Below are 24,423 nucleotides of genomic sequence, written 5' to 3' on the forward strand. Positions count from 1 at the left end.
ACTGCTACTCCGCCACCGCCGCCGCCGACGCCGCTGCTGCTGCTGTGCTGCTGCTACACTTGAAAAGTGGCTCTACGCGCAACTCGGATTTGACACTAAACAATACGCGCACGAAGTCGGCGCTTCTCTTAACTTCATCGAATATAATATTATTATAATAAAATAAACGTATCGTTGTGGTTATTATTATTATCGACGCTTTTGTTCTCGATATACGCGTATTTTCCCCTTCATTTCGCGTTTTACATTTTTCGCTTGCGGTCCGGTATTTCGTACTTGCGATTTGTATCGCTTTTTGTTAATGCTTGTGTCCTCTTAGTGATAATATCCGATTTCGTCCTTTGTTTTTCGTCTGTCGTACATACTACCGTCTGCGCCCGAAATCACGAAAATCCAAGGCGGCAGTATGATTGAACAACAACTAATCGATGAATCCTATGCGACGTGGTCGCCGTCGACGATGCTGACGCCGCCAATGCAGCCACCGCCGCTGTCGATTTGGGAGAACGCGCCACTGCAATAATATAAATATAACGATAGAGCCGCCGCCGCCGTCGTCTTCTGCCTCCGATGGTGTCGAAAACGAGAATATTCCATCCGCGACACCGATGTAGTGATGACGTTCCTCGCGGCACAACCGTCGTCGTCGTCGGCACCACGTCGTAAACGGTCAATTATTATATTTGTCAACCGCGGTTGGCCAGCTCCTCGCAGTCAAAGGTACACTATACACACTCACATAATATACATAATATAAGTGCGTGTATTAGGTATATACAGAGTAATAACAAAATACAACAATATCAATACCTAAAAAACCTTACTTGTGAAAGATGATAACTGCAAGTAGTACTTACTCAAATGTGCATAGCTCTTACCTATACCTATAATATTATTATTACGTGTTTTCAGAACTAGGACTATGATGCATTATAATACATATTCGATCAATAATTATTATTGTTACAATTCATTACTCGTTCTAGTGTTAATTTATGCTTTAATATTATTACTTTTATGTATGTCGAGAATTAGTGCCTATAATTATGCCACAGTATGTTTTTATTTATCAACTACGCGTAATAATAATGAATAGTATTAGTTGTAAGGGTAATAGATGCGTAGTATTACCTACTCGGCTATTGCAGGTACCTATATATTGTATTACTATTGATATACAGCATCAGTATATACCTATAATACATCTTATAATAGTATAGATTTAATGTTGTTTTTAGCGATATCAATGCCTGTTTGTTATGTTAGGTACAAAAAGTAAATAATAAACTTAATTAAAGTTATTTCGATTACTTAAATTAAAGTAATCGAAGCGAATAGGTAAAATATTAAAATGTACAGTATACTATGTATTGAAAAATCCAATATAAAAATGGGGGGGGGGGGAGAATATGTAATCGCTCAGAGCTCTGCTGTAGGAATAGTAGGTATAAGTTCAATTAGTGTACCTCGTCATTGAGTAAGTCACTGTGTGAAAATTATGTGTTAAATTTGAATTAAACGATAAATCAATTTTAAAATGTATCTCTATTAATAATGTTATTTGTGGTTAATATATTCGTACGATAATTCTACGGCAGTTGAAACTAAAAAGTAGGATAATTTATTTTAATTAAAATTATGTAAGTTGTAAACAAATCCATTTGTTCATACAAAAGAAATTGACGTGTACTTTTGGAAAAAATGAACAGTTGAAAAATATCCACTTTTACGATAATTTATTGATTTTACATTTTTTCAAATGTATCTATGCTTTAGCCCACTAGATTTCTAAAAATTAGCCCTCTATATAGGTTTCCATAATAACTTTGAGTTGCCCATCTCTGCCTATAGTCCATGACTCATGACTCACGAGTATCTTATAATGTTAATTTAATAATTTATTTTACTATAAGTAATACGATAGGTTGAAATGGTTGAATTAACTTTTGCCAAAAATATTGCATTTATTATATTATTAATATTTAATTACTTTAACAGTCTATATTATACCTACAGTAAGATATTGTAAATAGATTCACGGCATAAATAGCACATAACATGCATAAAATTAATCCAAAGTGTTATTACAATATCGTGTATACAAAATTAGAAAATTTATATTAAATATTTAATTAATTAAATACATATTTGTTTAAATATCTAATTAATAATTTCGTCCATATTTGAATTTGAGAATACAATTTCTTAATTTATATCTTTAAATAGGTATGGTAAAAGTTAACGATAACCTTACATTAAATTTTCAAGCGTTTGAGGTAAATTTTTTTTTTTAATTTGATAGTTAGGTTAAAGCGAAAACTAATTCTCGTTTAATAAGAAAATCGTTACAACTTGTACATTTTTATTCGAATCATAGCTAATGCCTAATATAAATAATATTGTGCATAAGAAACCGCAGAAATTTACCTAGGGGTAAGGTAAATTTGAAGATTTGACGAGAAGTTTAAAAATTTCTCCGATTTTCTTCGCATTTTCTCAGTTTAAAAACACTCCGAAAATCCAGGGGACAAGTTGTCCTCAGTATTCCTAGCACCTATGTCTTGTGAAACATAGGTAATCAAAAGACATATTGGCAATTGATAGTGTTATACACTTATATATTTACTGGCATTTTTTAATAATGTTTATCAAAAATAAATACTTCGACTGCTAATGAAATTAATTACATCCTCAACTAATTTATGGTATTACTGTATTAGTGTATTACAATTGGTATACATTTTTAAATTCTTTACATACCTAATACATTATATGCTTGAAACGGTTTTTATTTCTATTTATTTCTATAGTGTGCATATTTATTATTAACATAGTCGTTCTATAATAAAAATTTAGATAGTTACTTTTACGAAGGGTCATATATTTTTATAAATCGTGTTCTATTAATTTACACAGTCTTATAATTTACATTTAGGTAGGTTCAGGTTTTGGTAAATGTAAATATGTAATACATCTAAATAGACGTAACAAATACATTAACTTTTATTTTTAATATTATGTTTAAAATCTTTAAATATCTTAACTATAATTTATAGAATATAGATAATCTATATATTTTGGTCTGTTGTGACCTTGTGAGTAATGTTTCTTACCTTATGAATTTTCTCTTATCTGTACGAATTATGCTTAGGTACACTCTTTATTTTAAAAGAAAATTTATTATATGGTATTATATTTTATTTTATCTCAAGCAGTCAATATAATACATGTACCTATAATAAGTTATATCCTATGCAGTGTATAGGTACGAAAATAGTATCACAAAAATAATAAAACGCTTATTGTGTATTGTGTACATGATAAGCAGCGGCCAGCGATTATCGAAAAACTAATAAAATATTATATATGAACTCATTTACCTAAAGTACATGACTATTTATTCAAATTATTACTAGAATTTGGAACGACTCTAACTTAATATAAGTTATGATATATTGAGATTTTAATATTCTACTCTATTGAAAACCACTTATTAGGTATTGTCACATTTTGCATATAATATACCTCAATGCTATAAATACCTATAATTGCCTAAAATCATAAAATATGTATCATGGCGTATGCACTTATTATTACTATAATTTGGAACGACTCTAACTTAATATAAGTTATGATATATTGAGATTTTAATATTTTACTCTATTGAAAACCACTTATTAGGTTTGTCACATTTTGCTTTTGCATATATACCTCAATGTTATAAATACCTATAATTGCCTAAAATCATAAAATATGTATCATGGCGTATGCACTTATATAATACCTATTTGTTATAAACATACAGTAGGAAAACACTACAATATTAGGATAGTAGGATATTACCTTATTTATTTATGATTATTTACGATAGTTATACGATATTTTTAAAATAGTCGTGTTAACAGTTAACAGTTAACACTAACATTATGTAGTTTAAAAATATCTTATATATATCAAACTATATTACAATAATATTAAATTCATCTTAATGAAAATATATTAACATGAATGGATAATATGATAAATTAATAGTAATTAATTGATGAATGCACATGCATATAATAGACTATTATTACGTAACGTTTAACTTTATTCAAGGGAGTCATGTTTGAAAACGGAAATACTATTCAAAGGATAATAATAGAAATATGATCATAAGTTTGCATCCTTTGTGTTGGATTATATTTTATAAACAGTATCATTGAGCATACATTGTATTGTATACTTAAAATATATATACAGATACAAGATACATACAGTACACAGACTGTCGTATCTCGTATAGTATAGGAGAAACGATTTACGCGAAAATTGTTTGCCTTCAATAAGAGCATAATATAATACTAGTTATTTCAATTGACCGACCAAGTTTTCCATGGATTACATAATTCGTATTTCGTATACTAAGATTAACCAACACTAAACCTAAAAGTCAATAATGTGACAATATTAATGTCGATTGTCGACCATCTGATATTGCTGGTATTATTGAGCGAACATAATTTTCGGATATAATAATTTGGTTTTCTTAAAACAATAATAAGTACCTAGGTACATATAGCTATATGTTAATGATACTTAATATACTCAATGAAAGTAGATATTGCATTTATATAAATGAAAGAAAAACTCGATTTTGATCAAGTAATCGCCATAATTAGGTATTCGTTTATTGTTTTTACTTAAATGTATTAAAAATCAAAAAATGATGTTATTTTATTATTATTAATTAATTATTAAAAAAATGTTTGATGAAAAAACGTATTTAGCAATAGGTTGTACACTTTTTGTGTATAATTTTTAAAAAGTGCATATTACACAATAAATTTACTTTTTTTTACATGTTTTTAAGGCAACTCCATGCTGATTGTACCTTAAAATTTGATTTTTAAATTTTCAGCAGATTCCAAAATTTTTTAAAACTATGTTGTATAATAACAATGGAAATAACTGATTAATGTAAGCAATCGTCGCCTATCGTCGTAATAAATTATTGATATTTTTTGGTAAACTAAACTCAGTTTTAATCATTTATCGATTTGTATTGCTCAAAAAATCTACAATTTCAAGAGACAATAACTTAGTAGCCAGTAGCCCACAAAAGACCAAGTTTTATCATGAGTCACTTTTTCGTAAAAATAGGAAAATATAATATAAACGATTTTCCTATATAGGTAGTGGTTAGACAGCTACATACCTTATTGATAGTCTCAAATATTAGGTACTTCTATTATTATATTAAACATTATACTCATTATAGTACATATAAATTATATGATATAATGTACTAAATATCTGAATATATTTTATTTTTTTATATTTGTGTTGAAGTTATGTATGAGTTAAAAATGTTATAAATATTTTTTTTCATTAATTGTTATCAAATTTTACATTTTAATAACAATAATTTGGGCCCACCCTCCCCTTGTTAGGTATAGGTACATGACATAATTTATATCTACTTAGTGGCTAGTATTTATTATATATACAATACATATAAGAAGATAGTGTAAATATTAGGAAATATTCATTTACTATAAAATTTAAATGCAAAATAAAAATATACATTTTAATTTAAGGTAAACATTGTTCTATATGGTTTCATAAGTAGAACTAATTTATTACAATTCTCTATTTTTATTATAGAGTTTATGATAAAATCTACAACTCATATATTATTATCAAAACTACACAAAAACTGTTTTTATATTAAACTACATAAATACGAACTATATACAAATACAATTACAATTATAAAATAATATATAATAAATAAATATGTATTTAAAAAACTAGATACCCAACAATTTAAAATAAAAATCGAACGTATTTAAATTACTAAGAAAATAATAAATTCTGCCAAATAAATATTTTAATTTTATTGGATACACTTTTTAACATTTAAATGATTCGTTTGGTACAACATTTATACTGTAAGGCAGAGGAATTCTAATTTTACGAAACAACGGAAAAATGTAAGCCTATATGTATTTGTATAATACAAAGTTTGTATTACAAACTGTTCAAGGAAACTAGAGTAGTCTGTATTATATTATCCCGTATGTAGGTTATATATGTCATTAAATAAAAAATAGTAGGTACCTATATTTATTTTGAGAGACTATTACACAATCTAATGACATCGTTATTGAGTAGGTATTACTATAATAAAGGAAACGCAAAAGAAATAATATTATCATCATAAAAACCTATTTTTTTTAGATATGATCATGACCTAAAATAGGAAGAAACCTTTGTTTCACGAATATTCAAAATCCAGAAACTAAAGCAAAATATTCATTTTTTATTCACTCCGTTATGTTTGAGATAAATGTTAGTTAAGTTGATGATATGGAGAAGAAATTTAACATTAAATAGACGGAATGTATTTAAATAAAATTATAAATTGCCTTATAGAAATATCAGATAGGTATATCCTAGATATAGATACCAATATTTTAGATCAAGAATGTAATATTATCTAGATTCTTCACTTTAGCTAGGTATTAAAAAAACCTATGAACTCTCTGCTGTAAAGTTGTTATAATATGTTATGCATAAATAGTAGGTATATACTATAGGCTTAAGTATTATAAATTAACCACATGAAAAGTTCATTATATACGTATATAGCCACCTATAACCATGCATAAAACATTATTATCACAATTACCCTAAAATACAAATGTATAGTTTTTTTTATAAAATTAAAAACAGATAGATTGACAAAACAATATTTATGAAAAATCATTCTTTTTTTCGTTATATAATCTTAAAGTAAAAAAATCTATTAAAAAAACGTTATAAAATAATATTTTTGAGGGTAAGATAAATCGATGTGTTCATATTGCCTCAAAATAATTTAAACATAATTTAAATTTGAAAATTAAAATTGTTTTTCTTATTTTGAAAATCAAATACTGAGTCAAATAACAGTCAAGTATAAAACTGATATGTCGTACCCTCAAAAATATTATCTTCTAGAACTTTAAAAAAAAATAGATTTTACTTTAAGATTACTAAAAAATAATAAAAAAAAGTTTCTAAGTGAAAGCATTTTATTTGGGGTTTTATCCACGTTGAGTGTGGGTCATGAAACATTGTACTGATGACGTTATCCTCTTAAGACAAATATTTTATTAAGTTACATAAGTATATTTTATTACTTATTTGTTGTCAACTTATTTTCGTAACTAATCGTTAAATATTTTATAAAACTGTAAAAGTATGTAAAAGTTACGTTCTCAAATCTAGGAAATTTATATTTCTAATGAGAGTTCTAATTTTCTTTAAATAGATATTTAGGTTATTCAATTGATTTTTCGTATTAACATTTATTTACTAAAAAAGCTGTTATATTATATGCATAGAAATATTGTTGCCATAAAAACAAGTATTATAACATATTAATTATAACCATATGATATATTGCTACTCACTAATAAATAATAATGTAAAAATATTTTGAAAAACCCAAATATTGACTGTTCATATTATTTCATTATTAAGTTTTAAGTTTATGAAGTTATTAAGATGCATTCCATCTAGTAAACTTGTATTGTATGAATAAAGCCGTGAATAAAAACGATTTATACGTAAAGGTTGAACTTTTATTTTTTATTTGTGTGAAAAATAATAAAATATAATTTATATATAATAATATTACGATATATTATCAATGTTATAAAAATTGAATAATAATATAACTATATAATGAAATGTATTAAATTAACTATTAAGTAACAAAGAAACGAACATTTTTTTTACCTGTGAAACGTATAATAATAAGTCTTTAGAATAATGACATTTAAAATATTAAATAATTTTAAGCAATTTAATGAATTTAAAAATCACAATAACTATAAATGATGTAATTTTATTGTATTGTAGTTATTATTTTATTTTAACGTTATCGTATTAAATAATTTATAATTCAAATTTTTACGTTCTACGGGCTTTATTTTTATTAAGTTTAAAATCTTACCATTTATTTTATTGATTATAATTAAGCTTATTTGTGAATTATTGTTATGTTTCGTAATATTTTCAACGAGCTGTTACAATTTAAAGTCTGAAAAGAAAGATAAAAACGTAGAAATAAATAAAGAAGTACAAACATGTTTTTTCTTCACCAACCCTCTTGGCCTCTTCTCTATTATAACAGTTATAATACAAACAGCAGAGAAATACAGGTAGTGACGAGCACAGTACATTATAGGTACCTAGTAAAAATGTTAACAATATTCTGGTCTGTATACTAATCTTAAATTTAATATACCAATTTAATATTTTATAAATAATAATAAAATGAAACGTAGGTTCCTATAGTATTTTAGGTATAATTCATAAGATATATTATTGAATGTTTATGGAATTTAAAAAGTATCAGCATTTTGAGAACTTTGGTTTTAATGAGAACATTTTAAAAATAACCCATACAAATATAAATATATACACCTATAGTCTATGTTATTATTTCATCTTTTTAAAGATTTTTATGTAATATAAGAGTGTACCGTATACGACATATAATATATTACATATTTATATGTAATACAATAATCAACATTATACCAAAAATGTTGTTGCATTTAGTTATGTGCAAATGAAAGTATTATAGACTTTATTATCTATCTGGTGACATAAAATGTGTATAATTATAAAACAATGACAAATTCTTTGTAGTTAAATAACAATTATCTAAAAAAATTATAAAAATTACTATTACATAATTTTTCAAAAGTAAAAGTACTTATAATTATAATTGCAACAAAGACGATGGAAGTATTTAATTTAAATAATAATAAAATTAATTACATAATAGAATCGTTAAAAAAGAACTCGAATTCATAATGATATCCAATAGCATTCTTCAGGAAAATAAACTAAATACTATGCCGTTTTCTTTTGATCTCAATCATTGCAGATTATTCGGAGAAAAAAAAATTTTACCTTTTTTAAATTTACTTACGTTTATGTTGTCTTATACAATCTAATTTAGTAATTTTCTTCCCTTTTATTTAAACAGAACATTATTATAAATTATAAATTATAAAAATATTATTAGGTAATCAAGTTATATTGACGTTGAATGTCTTGACTCATAAATAATAAATCATTATAATATATAAAATAAATTAAACTTTTCTTTTGTTATTGCTTAGGTATATCATACATGTTTAAAGACATAATTATTGTATGAATTTGTGTTTGTAGTTTGTACACATATCAGATATCCATTTATTGATTTATTAGATGTTATATTTTACACAAATTGTTACTATACCTATATGACATATTATGAACTTGATCGCAAGAAAACTAATTATGTCTATATTACTATATTATTTCTGTTATAGTTTAAGACGTCAAGTTAGTTTATTGATTTTAAGTACATGTATTTGTGGCTATGAGATATTTATAAATACCTTTAAAACTATAGTTAGGGGTACACCTATGACGAAACAATTGTAAGGCTATATTACTTACTAAAAATTTACAGATTCTGGATTAGAGTACCTCTATGTACAAGTACATTTAATTAATTTTTCACTAATACTAATAAACAATATTTGATAGTACCAGCATGTCAATAACACAACTATAGCATTATTTTATACTATTCAAAATTATTCAGTTTGAAAAAAACAGGTGTTATGCTTACTTAAATTATGATAGTTTAATGTGCAATATTTTTTTTTATTCTTCAATCTACTGATTTAGGTGTATTATGTGTAACTACATCTTAGTATATTGTTATGTTGTTGTTTATGACGTAATTGTTGTCCAAATAAATATTTTAAAACTATCAAATGTGTGTAATAAAATATGTCAATCGAACACAATTAATCATAAAAAATAAAAATAAATTATTAGTTAAATCGATGTATTAAAATAAAATTTTATTATGTTTTTCGTTAACAGGTGAAGAGATTCATATTATGTTCTATTGAGTAGTTCAATCAAATCTTGAAAAAATGAAGTTGACTTCTTCTAAAGCACTACTTCTAAGCTCTTCTGGATCAACAATTAAGGATTTTATAATATGTACTATATTTCTTCTCTTTTTAATTGGTGGTAAGTACAAAATATATTTAAATAACTTAATTTTAAATGTTCAAACTTCCTAATATAAATATTATTGAATAATTCTTAGTAAAAATCAATTTGAAAACTTAAAATTGCGTATTACACTTACCCATTACCGCACAAATGTGCAAATACGTATATGACAAAACCAGACACATACCTATTTAAAAACACTGAATTTCACAAATTTAGTTGTATATTTTTATATTGCAAACAACTCGGAGTTTGAACACGTCATGGAGAAATTCTTTAAAACTGTTTAAAACTTTTTTATGTTAAAGAAACAGTGGTACTGGTACATATATAACTACAAAACTCTTTTAAGTTTAGATAGACATTAGTGCGAGCCATCTGATTTCACTAAGCCATTTCTGCCTTCTAGTACTCAGTTCCAGCTGCCAAATTATCTTCTTATTACCGTTAATTCTTGGTCTGTCATTTGAAAACGGAATATTTTACTAGGTACTACAAAGATTCCACAAGGGACAACGGGACGCATATATATTAAAACCGGACGTTTGGTCAACCTATATTATATACGATGGCTTAATTTTGTCATGATAGTGGTGGGTGGTGGGGGATTGAAATATTTACAACGCCTTGCGCTAAAAATATACGTATAATCTAAGTACAACCATTGTGATTTGTGATTAATAGATATATGTATAAATGCATCATAAATCTTCATAAGGTAATAACTTTGGAAGTAAGTGCGATCGACAAATTTTGATTGCATCATTGTTCAGACTGGGTGAAATACTTAAATTTCTGAAATAATATCCAAAAATCACTTGAAAGCTAAACTGCATTGTGATGTCGCGGGCATTCGAAGATATTCGTGCAATAGTGATTTATGGTTATTACTAAGTACATTATCTAATTAAATTATATTATACGTATAAATAATAATATTTATAGTTAAATAACTAGGTAGGTACGTAATTATGGTTTGTCAGTTTTAACTATCGTCAACTCGATCGTCAATTTATTAATTTGTTTGTGTTTTATGCATTTTATATTTCGATATTATATTTAATCAGACATAATTCATCAATTTATTGTTATTTATTTGTTTCATATAGATTATATAAGTTTATCGTATACCTAATCATATTTATTTAAATTGATTTGGAGTTGTATCTCATAAAATATAAAAAATTTTGTCTGAAATCAACAACTATAAAATATCGAGGTATAAAATTCACGCACTTACATATAGTATAGTTGTATAAAGTTTTTAATCTACTTTACACAACTTCTTCTAAACTTTAATTGTATATGGCTCATTAACCTAATTTTTCTGTAACTTTTTCATTCTTTAATATTACTTTTATGTTTCAAAACTATACAATTTTTTGTTACTTATTTAGCACTCTATTCTTTCTCTTTCCTTTAAGGTATTGTTGGAAACATTTTTCAAAGTGCCACCACCTATATCGTTCATTCGTACTTCAAAGTTATTGTTATTTGTTACATTCTAGTATTCCGCTCAACCTAGCCTATAATATGCATGTCGTGTATAAATGTTAAGTCTGATTTTGTAAAATGTTTATTTTTACTACAGAAAAGTTTATGAATAGTACATCTAAATTTGTATTCGAGTAGCCAGTAGATACTAGGTAGTTACCAAAATTAGGTTTTGTGACTCAATAGTCTCACTTTGTGGTAAAGGAATTAGGTCATTATTCGATTCTGAAGTATCAGCAGATGGTTTAGTTTGATTAAAAAAAAAAAAAAAAAACAACTCAATATTGAGGTATTTTTTCGTTTAGTACTCATATTCTTTATAAATTGTGGTTGAATCCTGAATACCAAACTAAGCGAGATTTTTTCCTTAAACAAGAACAAGAAACCGTTGGTTGATTTGATTATTATTCGTACTACGATAACATTAGTGATAGCACGACTATTTAGAACCATTCTAAATAGAACGTTTCATGACGTTCCGCGCTTAAAATGAAAACATCAATAAGTAAAAACTACTAAAATACTATAAACTATATAATATTTTAATTATGTGTCCATGTCCTATGTACAATATAACAGTAACAACAATAATAATATTATATTATATCGCACTGTTTTATATTTATTTGAAAATCAGAAGTTAGCATTAACAACCACAACGCTTTATCTATTGACTACTTGTACTTATATAAAGTCCCCCATATTGGCAGATGATTAAGAGCTGCTACATACATAATATAAAGTACCTATTGGCAATAAAACAGCCCTTCGGGGATTCCGCCCAATAAAGGGATCTCTGCGATGGTCATATTGTCAAGACGAACCATCTGAGCACCCGTTTTCTAGATGTGACTCAAATATTTTATTTTATGCTGTACTCATTGTGTTGTGTAGTGTGTACAATGTAGGTACACCTTCAGAGTGAACACTATAAAATAGTGTTGATTTTTTACAATGTTTTCAAGAGTACTTGGAAAACTTAACGATTTAAGTTTTAAATAAATTTACATTTCAACCTTTTTGAAATAGGTTGTTTATAACTGCTTATGAATAATTTATTTAAAAAACGATTAATTTTTGCAAATCACATGTGCTTTACTTTTATTGTTTAGTACTTTAATGTTTAAAGTTGTATGTAAAAATATTACCTTATTTTATATATTTAATAATATTATTTATATATTGGATATAATATCACATTCAAATATCTAAAATTCTAAAATTTCGTTTATAATAAACTATGGAATGAATAACAATGATAATCATCAGTTTGTACCTTCTACTTACCACCATCATACAAAAACAAAAAAAATGAGGTTTGTTATCAAAATTATTTTGATAACATATTTTGCACGTATTGTTATCACTAGTATCAAACATTGTTTGTTATCATAATGCTATGGAGGTAGAATTTATTAAACTAATTTTGATGAAACAATGTTAAAGTTATGCTGATAAACATTTAAAAAAATTAGAATGGGCCACTTCATACCAGCAGGTTCACTTCACCCCGTTCTACGGTATTTGTTATCAGTAATTCAGTAATGCAAGCATGTAGATTTTATTTTTATTTTGTATTATTTATCTGGAGCATTGATTTAAATATTACCCAAGTCGTAACTCTAAACTCCAAGGAGTGGGTGCATAGGTTTGCCTCCTTTTAAAATATGATTTCAATAATGTGAAATGAAAACTGAATTCTAGATAACCCGTTTATTTATAGATATTAACTTATAAATATGAAGTATTAATTATTATATTAAGGCTTAATTTTTTTTTTAAATTTATAATTGGAAATTTGGTCGATTACTCATTGGACGAGATTTAGGTACTGTACTTAATTCTTGAATAGGTTCATATGGGTTACAATGAATTAACAATATTTTTGTATCTTGTATGTTTATTATTCAAAGATAATTATCTACATAATAAAACGTACGTAAGATAAATTAAAAATATGTGAACAATTTTATTAAAATATTGTAAGAATTACTAATAGACTTTCATGACTAGGTAATCTTTGTTACCTATCATATAAAAATAATATTAACAAGAAAAATACACCTCAATACGCACCGACCTGAAGATGCCACCCAATGTTGCAGAAGCACTTGATGAACACAACACGTCAAAGATCATTAAATTCCTAAACATTACCAATATTATTAAAAAATTGTAAGCTCTGTAAATAACGATTGTAAAAAACTATTATTTCATAAATGTACACATAATTTTAAGAAACATATATGTAACTTTTCAGGCTAATAACCTTTGATGTTGAAGCCTTATTCTTAAAATAAAAAAATAAAAAAATAAAAAGAAACGTGTGCGCACATTTTCGCTACAACAGACATAAACAAAACTTGAACATAACCTCCGACATAATATATAGGAACGTAAAATAATAACAATAGTAATAATAATAATAATATTACTACTAATTTTATCACAGATTGGCCCTCCTGACCTATCCCAGACCCTGGGATTAATACACAAATAATAATTTAATCATACATAATACAACTCAGTACATCAATATATAAACATCAACAGTATATAAAATCAGAATATAAACAATGTCATGACCAGTGGTGGACTGGAATAAAAAAGCCCGGGGTGCAAAAACATTTTTAGGGCCCTATCAACATTCTATAAAATAAAAAACATATAATGCACTTTCTACTTTATTCTCAGCAATTTTTTTTAATGTATTCATTATAGTACATACTTATTTTCTTAAATAAGAAGAATTTCAGTTTTTAAACAATAGGACTGTATAAACTTAATAGTGTAAAATAAATTTAATTTTTTTTATAATAGTTACATTTTTATCTTTTGAAAACAATTAATAAACATCTTGTATTATATTTGTGTATATAAAATGTATAATTTTTAAAAATGTAATAATTTGAAAATGTTGTAGAACTTTCTGAAATTTTATCAATTATACTTTCTGTATCAGGCAAATAATCGTTTTCTATACTTAGAAGAAGTTGTGCGTTTAATAAATCTTGTTCCATTGTTGAACGTAATCTGTTTTTAATAATTTTCAACTTGGAAAATGCCCTTTCACAATTTGTTTGTGTGCAAGCTAGAGTTAATATATATTTATATAATATATATATATATATGATTTTAATAAACGCTTATGTCATAGAATAATTTATTATAGAAATGTCAGTGATCACCGTTTTGTGTTTACTGTTTATGGCAAATTTTTAATATTTTAATTCTCGATTGCTGAAGTGCTGAATGGCCAACGCTGGTATATTTAATCCTTTCAGTCCCGAATTATAACCTGATGGTACTTATGTCTATTTTAATCATTTACAATTTATACTTTTGTATTATTTATTTTATTATTATGTTTTGATAATAAATACAAATTAGTAATAAGAATAAAATGTGATGGTGGCAAATAATGATAAAGTAATTATTTTCAATAATAAAAACCTTTTTGGTTTTTCTATGGGCCCGGGGTGCGATCGCACTTTAGCACCCCGGGCCAGTCCGCCACTGATCATGACAATACGTAATATAAGTACAATGTTAATAACAAAATCTAGTAACATAAAAGTTTAGTACATTTTTAATATAATCTTAATATTAATATCTAGTAAAAATAAAAATTCAGCACATTCTTAATATTCCATAGTAGGTAATAGCAAAATATAGTAACCTGAAAATTTAACACATTTTCAATATAATCTTAATAACAATATCGACAATATCTAGTAAGTATAAAAATTCAGTACATTTTTAATTTTCATTGTAATAATTATTCCTCTACTCTCCTAATCCAGTGTCACAATTATCTGATCTCATTAGGTATTCCTTCATATGAAATTTGAGTGTGTTAAACCCCTCAATGTCTTTAACTGTAAATGTATCATTTGGTAGGACTTTATATCACATATGGGCCTTTAAATCTGGGTATTAATTATTATTAACCCCCACACTTACATCTGTGTTCTTAATAATAGTAAAATAGCCCTTTCTTTAGAATGTAGGCTTTTTATGTTTTTACCATAGTACTTCTTATTATATAATTGACTCTTTAAAATATTATCTTCAACCTTTCTCCTTATTTCTTTCAAACTTTTAAATATTTTTTCTAGTTTTGAAGAAATAAAATATGATTATTACTAGGCACACTGAAAGTGTTCGCCTGGCCGTACGAGAACGCGCTGGTGGGTCACATGTTTGATGTAACACTACGGTGTTAAATACTTCGCAATTTTTTTCGAAACTAAAATAAAAAATCAGGAAATTAATGAAAATAAAACTTTGAAACGTCAATATTTAAAGAAAAATAAACTCTACAAAATGGCTATGTTCAATTTTTTTTTTTTGGAAATAATTAAATAAAAAAATATATTTTTTAACATTTTTACAAAAACACGCTGGACCCCCTGTATATTTAAACATTTTAAATTTAATAATGGCTATTTTTAGTCCAAGGTGCAAAATTAATTAGACGACCATGTATACGATAGTTTTTCTCTAAAATTAGAAAAGAGTTTTACAAATCAATAACAATTAAATTTAAAAAAGGATTCGACAGTGGTAATCGGGGCCAAGATCATAAATACTAAAGGAGGCCCGGAGTGCTCTAGCTGGTTTATAGCACCCGGGATCGTCCGCTTTAAGGATCGAATTTGATTGGGCAGTGACGGCCTTATAAATAATAATTCTTATAAATGCAACAAACTAACATCTCTTGCATACTATTGAAATACTAACTATTATTACATATTTATGTGCTTATAAAATATTATTTTATGGTAACCTGCTTAGGTGGTCGCCATTCTCCCATCTCCTCCTGCCATTTAGTGTCAACTCACTATAATAGGTACTGATTAGCTAAATGCCTAATAGTAAATAGATTTATTAGTTGTCTCAATTATCCACGCTATTAAACTAATCAAGTATGTTTATTGAATATAGTATGTAAATAATTTATCACTATTATATAAATCAAATAAACCAATTTTTAATTTATTAATTAAATTAAAAGTTTTTTTTAATTAGGTGCCTGAAAGTTATTCTAATAATTTTCAATGTTTTTGCAGATGTCAAAACGATGACTCACATCTTGAGACATCATCAGCAAAGAGACAATACTGGGCTGAGTACTTTAAGCCCTATAGAGCAATTAACTTGGCCTCATTCAGATGTGAAGTTACCATGCGGAATTTTACCCGCTTTAAATGTTACGTCCAATTGGTTACAAATGAAACTAAAGTGAGTATATGCTCGCGATATACTACACAAACTCACAATTAAAAGCAAATAAAAACATTTGCATAAACATTTAGGGTTTAAAGTAACGTATTTAATTTTAATTAGGAACCCCCTAATTTCTAAATATACATTTATGATGATATATTGCATTATTCTAGGTGTAGGACATAATCCTTATAGACCTTATATAATATTTATATATATTACGTTATGTGAATCAATAAGTAATTTTATAAAGATTAATCGCTAGAATATTATTCGTAATAATTGTTCTATTAAGCTGTACATCCTGATATCTACAAATAATGAATAAAAGTAGCATGTATTCAAATAATGTTAATAATATTGTAAACTATGACGATATTTGGAATACCTAGGTAACTATCTACTAGTTTTGTTAAGGTCTTTTAAGCTAAGAACATTTATTGGAAATTATTACAATACATCTTTATATAACTATTAAAATTAATTGATTAATTAAATACAAATAGATTATAATGATAATAATTATTAGCTAATACCTATCATGATGAGATCTAAAATGTGATCTCGCCATACTTTGATCTGATCACAAATCAAATTTTCGTAGGTTTATGAACATTTATTTGTGGAAAAAATGTCGTTCGATTTCTTTAGAGAAGTTTGTACAGTTTTAAGTACTCTCTATTTTAATTTACACTAATGGTGAGATCCCAAATGAAGTATCATCCCAAAAAAGTAGGTAGGCATACGACACTTTAGATTAAATCTGAACTATTTAATTATTTATTTCATAACAAAAAAATGTATATAATTATTTGATATACTTCATGTACGAACGACATTTATAACTATAAACATTTGACATAACAATGAAATTAATAAAATATAAATGTAAATTAGAATAAACATATTGATTTCGAGTACAAAAATATTGATGAGAAATAATTATTGTAGGTACTATATAACATATAAGTTTTTTTTTTTAAATATTAAAGTTAATTACATACCTAGGTATGCATACGATTATGTATACAACTCAATGTTTTATAAGTGATTTGCATTATTAAATTGGTATATTATGGCTTAAAATTTAAATAAATAAATAAAAACTGTTAATCGCATGTTAATATATCCGATTAAAGTTGTTAAATTATATATTTCAAATCAAGTAAACTATTGATATCTGATACCAATATCGAAATAAAATTAATTTTTAAATTACGTCATTTAAATGAGATTTAATTTCCAATATTTAGTAAATTTTCGAAATTACAACTATAGGATCTTATAGACCATTTAATTAGAGGTAACATTATGGTTTGCCTTTTGGAAGCCAACGTGGAAACAATTAACAATAATAAATTGCAAATATGTTTCCACTACAGTTTATCAAATTATTGATTCTATAATATATTTTATTTTTTAAATTAGTATATAGTAACAGATTAATGTTACTGTAATATTATTGTTGTTAAATAAAAAAGTAATGGTAAATACTTTTAAATTAATAGCAATTAAATAATAAACACTAATATAGATATCTACCTAAATAAATAATTATTTAATAATCTAAAAAATGTGTATAATAAATAAAATTGATTTGTTTAAATTATAATAGATGGCTGCACAATGGGAAGAACGTTGATCTTGGACATCGTTATAATCTAAACCATAACACAGGAGTTTTAGTTATAAATAATATAAGGCTAGATGATAATGGGATATGGCAATGCGTAAACGAAAAACAATTAGCTAGAGCAATAAATTTAGTAGTTTTAGGTATTTTATTTTTATATAATAATAAAAATAATACTTGTAGTGTTTAAAATAATTATTTATTTTTTCGTTCTAGAAATTCCAAAAGAACCTTATTTATTAATTGATGGACACCGTTTAGACCCGGGAAATTTATTTGTACCCGTCAAAGAAAACATGGATTTAAGTATAGAGTGTGTGGTTGAAGGTGGAAATCCAATGCCATCCTTACATTGGTTACTATTTCCAAGTAATTCAAACTTAGAAAATGAAGCCATGTCTTCAGGATTACTGCAATCTAATGAATCGTATCAAGAAAAAGACATAAGTCGTAGTTCAGCTAAAATTCAGAGAGTTCTTAGAGCTCATCACAATGCTACTGTGGCGTGTATAGTTACACATGTTACTCTTGTAAACCCCTTGAACACTACTATTCTTCTTGATGTTCAATGTAAGTTAAGCTTTTAAATTCAATTAATAAGAATATACAAAATACTGGTTGCTGTGTCGTAATTAATATATAATATAAAATGAGTAATCAAGACTCCTAGAAATTATTTTTAGTGGCTGTACGTAATTTTGAATTATTATGTGATACCGAAGCTACGTAGAGTAAAACTTTTATTACATTTTTTTCTCGTCAGAACATTGTATTATTAACGTTTTATAAGAGTATACAATGTAATACTATATTCAACTTTTTTAATTGACACAATGTCACCATGTAAAAATTTAACAGGATCTTATTACGAGCAAAGCAAAACATTAATTCAAGTTAAATAATAATATGTACAAATAATTCTATCCTCTGTATCCAAGTACTAATTACGTCACTGCGAGGAGTGTAAATGTATCTTTAAAATGTTTTATTAGACCTTAAATATTATATTTTGTATGTAATTATAAATAGTAACGTTACTTCTGATAAAAATGAAGGTATTATTATATTTTTGAGTTCAAATTTTTTTTTAAATTGACTTTCGTATTAATAGATACTCCCTCTTTTGGAATCAGTAGAATTCCTGGATTTGGAATTCCTATTAAAGAAAGTATTCCAGTATCTCTTAAATGCGATGTTGATTCAAATCCACCATCATCTCCTGTCTGGCAAAAAGGTACGTCGATTACAATTTTTAAAATTCAAATTATCTAATTTTAACTATGTTTGTATTAGATGATGGTGCACCACCTGTTCTCCAAACCGATGATGGTTTTTTAAACTTTACGTCAATACGAAGAAATCATAGTGGCTGGTATAAATGTACAAGCAGACATTTGTTATCCGAGTATTCTTCAATTGGTTATTTTTTAAATGTTAGATGTGAGTTATGCATTATAATTATATTTTTAACTTTAAAATCTAATTACTTGAATTTTGTTATATTTTAGACAATTTAAATGATCTCGATACAGTTCGCAAAGAGTTCATCGAAGAAGACAATTCTGGATCCTCTGAATCTGTCGAGGTCACAGTCGGTGGTGAAGTTCAATTGGAATGTCCATCGGGACCTAGTGCTGCAATACCCTGTTGGGCTAAAACTGGCAATGATAATGACCTACAGCCAATAGGGCCAAGCAGTAATCTTCATATAGATCAAGTATTATATCAAGAGGCTGGTGAATATAAATGTATTGTCGGCAGTAAAAATGAAAATCTAGAAAAACTCAGGGTGTATACACTTCATTTAAATGTTGTCGGTCAGTATTTGTTTTTATTCATGGATGAAATTATTTAGAATAAATAATAAGTAATAAGTTGTCTATAAAAATATGTTTTTAATTGAATAACTGTTGTCATATTGGCTATTTCCTACTCTAAAGCAAGGATCACCAACCTTTTCTGGTGTCTGGTAATCTATTTGTTTAGGTACCTATTATATTTATACTATTACATGCAGCATAATAATAAATTAAATAATAATGTTCTTCTTTCATTATTAACCTACTTATATTTAAGATTTTAAATTATGTGATGGTGAAATGGAAAGAGCTGGTCAAATATAGATTTCTTGAGATGAATAGTTTCCCCAGTCCATCCCCTGATTACAAATAATTTTTGACAACATCTACCAATATTCCTCTAAATATGATTGTCGATCCCTACTCTAAAGTATACACGATTAACACAAGTTATTAATTTCCAGGTGGTCCAGTGATATATACTGAAAACAGAACTATTGTTGCACATGAAGGAAATGATACTAGATTATCAGCTGAATTTTGTTCTAATCCAATGGTTAACAAAGTTTTTTGGATAGCGAGTGATAGAGTAATTAGACCAGGAACCGTCATAGGACAGATTACAGCTCATAACATAACTGTAAGTATAAGTAAAACATTTAGGTAATGCAAATCATTGCATTATCTAAATCAAATATATCATTTTGTTATATATAAATCAATAACCAACCCGGTATTACTATGAAACAAACATAGATACTTAAAATTACATTTCGTTCCATCGAATATTGTAATGAGATTGGTTATTTTTATTTTCTAATTCGTTTACCATTTGAGACCATAGTATTGAGTAGGAGGGTAAATATAATATAAACCAGTTGAGATGTTCAAATGTGCCATGGAAGTTAATATGTTTACATAATTTACAATCAAATAATATAAATTCAGATTATTAATGTTTTTTTTACATTTCATTTAAATTTAAAATGAACTAAATAAATTATAATAAAATAAATTTTAAAATAATTTAAACTTGTATAATTGAAAAAAATTTCATATTGGTTAATAATTAAATATTAACAATTTTCTTTGTGCATGCTTGTGAGTCATGTAAAATTAGTATATAGTAAGTGATTATTTAAAAAAAAAAATAGTGTGAGTGACTGTGTGTAAAATAGATAGCGAACCACTTTCGCACGTGCACGCACATGTCAATAACTCACAACACGAATATAACGAATATAATTTATTTTATCATTAAATATACATGAAAATAACTTTTTTACATTTTTAAATTGATTTTTCCATTCTAATGTTGTTAAAATTTAAAAATTCAATTTCGAATGATGAGGAGTTCATTTTTAAGAAAATTAAAAAAATCAGATTTCATGGCGAATTTAAATATGTTTTTTGATTGTAACTGATAACTATAATGTACGGTGCAGTTGGTATAATAAGCATAAGATTGATTTATTTCGGTAGAACATATAGGTGGAATTGAATTTTAAGTCAGATTTTTATAACTACTAATTTTTAAACGTTAATAACTAACCTAACTTATACGCTAATGAGTCATTCAATAATATTTAATAAGCCGAAAAAAACACGTTTGTCGCAGGTTAGCAATAACCCTTGTCCTAGACTCTAGATGAAACTTAAAGAGAATCCTAAACCTAAAAACCTACATAAATAATTGTTTAAAAAAAATTAAAATATATTATTGTTAAATCAAATAATTCGCTTTAGAATAATTCTTAAATTCAATTTTACCATGTTCATATTAAAAACAAACACGAATGTTTAAAAAGAAAATGACACGCTACAATATTATAAAATGGTATACATTATTATAATCGTCATCTTATTCAAACGATAGTTACTGTGTTTCATTATACCTATTTTCCACGAATTCAGTATGGTATTAATTTTTATGTATAAGACAACTTCGGTAGGCTACCATTGAATTGGCTCCCAATTTTGGGTAGATATAAATTCGAACCTTGAGTTGGCTCCTTAAGTTGTTAAATATTTTTTTTTAACCAGGGGTTCTCATATTATAGGCGTTTACTTTTACAACGTAAAATCCAAATATATTTAACTTTCTAAATACATTATATAATATTCAATTTGATACAAAAATTATTATAAGGAGTTCCAATACAACAAAACCACACATTAAAGAAATAAGAAATAAGAAATTAAATTAAATTTTTAGAAAATGAAATTAGTAAATGTGATACTGGTGTAAGTTCGAGTTTCAATATATAAAAATATTGGCCAATAAGTAAAGACCCCCAAAAAATAGTCTAATATAATATTTTTATTTAAATTATTAATTTGTATGTATAAATTTTATAATGATGTACTTCGGTAACATATTGTATGTTTTTTTAAATTTTTAAATTTAATTTTGTGTAACGATGTACAATATACGAATTACATATTATACCTACTTTAAATGATTAACATTTTGGCAACCAATACATTTTTGAAAAAAACGGTAGGGAGCCAATTCAGAGGTACTTAGTAAGGGTAAAATATTGACTACCTGTATTGGGGAGCCAATTCAATTGCACCGCTTCGGTAGTCTGACTATTTTGGAATCATAGGACTGTTTGATTAATAAAAATATATATATAATATCATAAACAAATTTGGGGATGAGTTAATGTTATGTTAATATTACCTATATGGTAAATTGATTTAAAGACATAAATTTACTATCAAACGATAAAAAAAATGAATGTACCTACAATTTCTATTTTGGAAGTAAAAAAATATTTTTTTGCATCAATAACGAAAAAAGGATAGCTAGAAGATAGCTAGAATACTGAGATTGTATTACCTATTATGATCTATGACAATTAATTAAATATTACCTATGGATATTATTGCATGTTTTAGTCATCAACATCTTCTTACTGCCAAGTAGCTACTCTCACGATACAATCGGTAACACCAGTGCACAGTGGAGAGTACAATTTGATCGTCGGTTCCGGTAAAACATTAGTAGAAGCTACAGTCATATTGAGTGTGACAAAGAGTACACGAACCAGAGAACCCGTCCAAACATCTAGTTCACATTCAGTTTGCTCAAAAATGTTTAGTAATTACTTAATTATGTGTTTAGTTACGTCAATTTTTACGCATTTAAAACATAAATAATAAATAATAATTTATTTATATGTTATGCATTATATGAAAAAAAAAAGAACAAATTGTATAGATTCAGTTCTTATTGTTGTATAATTGTTGATTAATAATGCATGTCACACAGATATGCGAATTAGAAAATATTTATATAAATGTATACTATTTAATAAAAATATTTTGAAAGAAAAATGTTTAACACCAAGATAAATAAAGATCCGTCTAATATAGAAAACTTTAGAAACGCAAATTAAATAATGAATTATTTTATATTCCTAAAATAAAAGTGATTAGAAAAATGTTTGAGATCTACTTATATAAACATTATCTGCATTTGCCACATACCTTTATATAAACGTGTTTTGTGATAGTATAATATACAATATAATATCATCTTATTTTTATTTCTTCGATTTTATATTGATGTGTTGGATATTTATTTCCTAACTTCCCTCACACTTAATAATGTTCCTATTGTTATTACAGCAGTTTACAGTCCTCTCAAGCACCTTATAACAGACACTAATCTCACCGAATACTTTGACACATTTCCTAACAACTTTATTGCTGGTGGTGACTTTAATGCTAAGCACCAAAGCTGGGGCTCATTTTAGACTTAAAGTCAGATCACTCATCTGTAATACTAAATAACGATGCAACTCCTCAAACACATTCAGTTAGTCACTCTCTTTTCTCACAATCGACCAATCGTTATAATATATTCCATAACATAATTGCCCAAAAAGTTAATCTTTCAACAAAGTTAAAAACCGAGCACGATATTGACGAAGCAATCACTTATCCAAACTTATCCATTCAGCTGCCTCCTTATACAATATCTTGACCACCTCCAAGCACTCAATGCAGAAGAAGACTCTTCTTCCTAAACAGATGCGCTCTCTAATAGTGGAAAAACGTAGAGCTGGAGCAGTTTATCGACGTACGCGACTACCGTCGCACAAAAGCGTTTATAATAAATAAGCCGACTCCCAAAAAAAAAAAACCCTAGCTAAAAACAAAGCGGATACCCTTGTACAAAAACTAACCAATCTTTCA

General features: G+C 26.4%; 1 protein-coding gene across 1 annotated transcript; it reads left to right on the forward strand.

Annotated features, from left to right (window-relative positions):
* LOC107168972 (irregular chiasm C-roughest protein teiresias) lies at positions 1-23,771 on the forward strand. The gene is made up of 10 exons (XM_089221679.1): positions 1-720; positions 9,925-10,077; positions 16,629-16,800; positions 18,401-18,561; positions 18,635-18,988; positions 19,530-19,652; positions 19,712-19,858; positions 19,927-20,235; positions 20,682-20,857; positions 23,122-23,771. The coding sequence occupies exons 2-10, from the start codon at positions 9,978-9,980 to the stop codon at positions 23,380-23,382; spliced, it is 1,803 nt and encodes a 600-aa protein (XP_089077805.1). The 5' UTR covers positions 1-720; positions 9,925-9,977; the 3' UTR covers positions 23,383-23,771.
* The last annotated feature ends 652 nt before the right edge of the window (positions 23,772-24,423 follow it).

The sequence above is a fragment of the Diuraphis noxia genome, unplaced genomic scaffold, assembly GCF_037042655.1.
Source record: "Diuraphis noxia isolate RWA-SAM2 unplaced genomic scaffold, SU_Dnox_SAM2 contig0001, whole genome shotgun sequence".
Classification (NCBI taxonomy): Eukaryota; Metazoa; Arthropoda; class Insecta; order Hemiptera; family Aphididae; genus Diuraphis; species Diuraphis noxia.

Excerpts from the sequence above, each read along its gene's own strand:
- LOC107168972 (XM_089221679.1), top strand. The coding sequence starts at position 9,978 with ATGAAGTTGACTTCTTCTAAAGCACTACTTCTAAGCTCTTCTGGATCA. Across the intron at positions 20,236-20,681 it reads ACTTCATTTAAATGTTGTCG|GTGGTCCAGTGATATATACT; the intron begins GTCAGTATTTGT and ends ATTAATTTCCAG. Across the intron at positions 20,858-23,121 it reads TTACAGCTCATAACATAACT|TCATCAACATCTTCTTACTG; the intron begins GTAAGTATAAGT and ends TGCATGTTTTAG.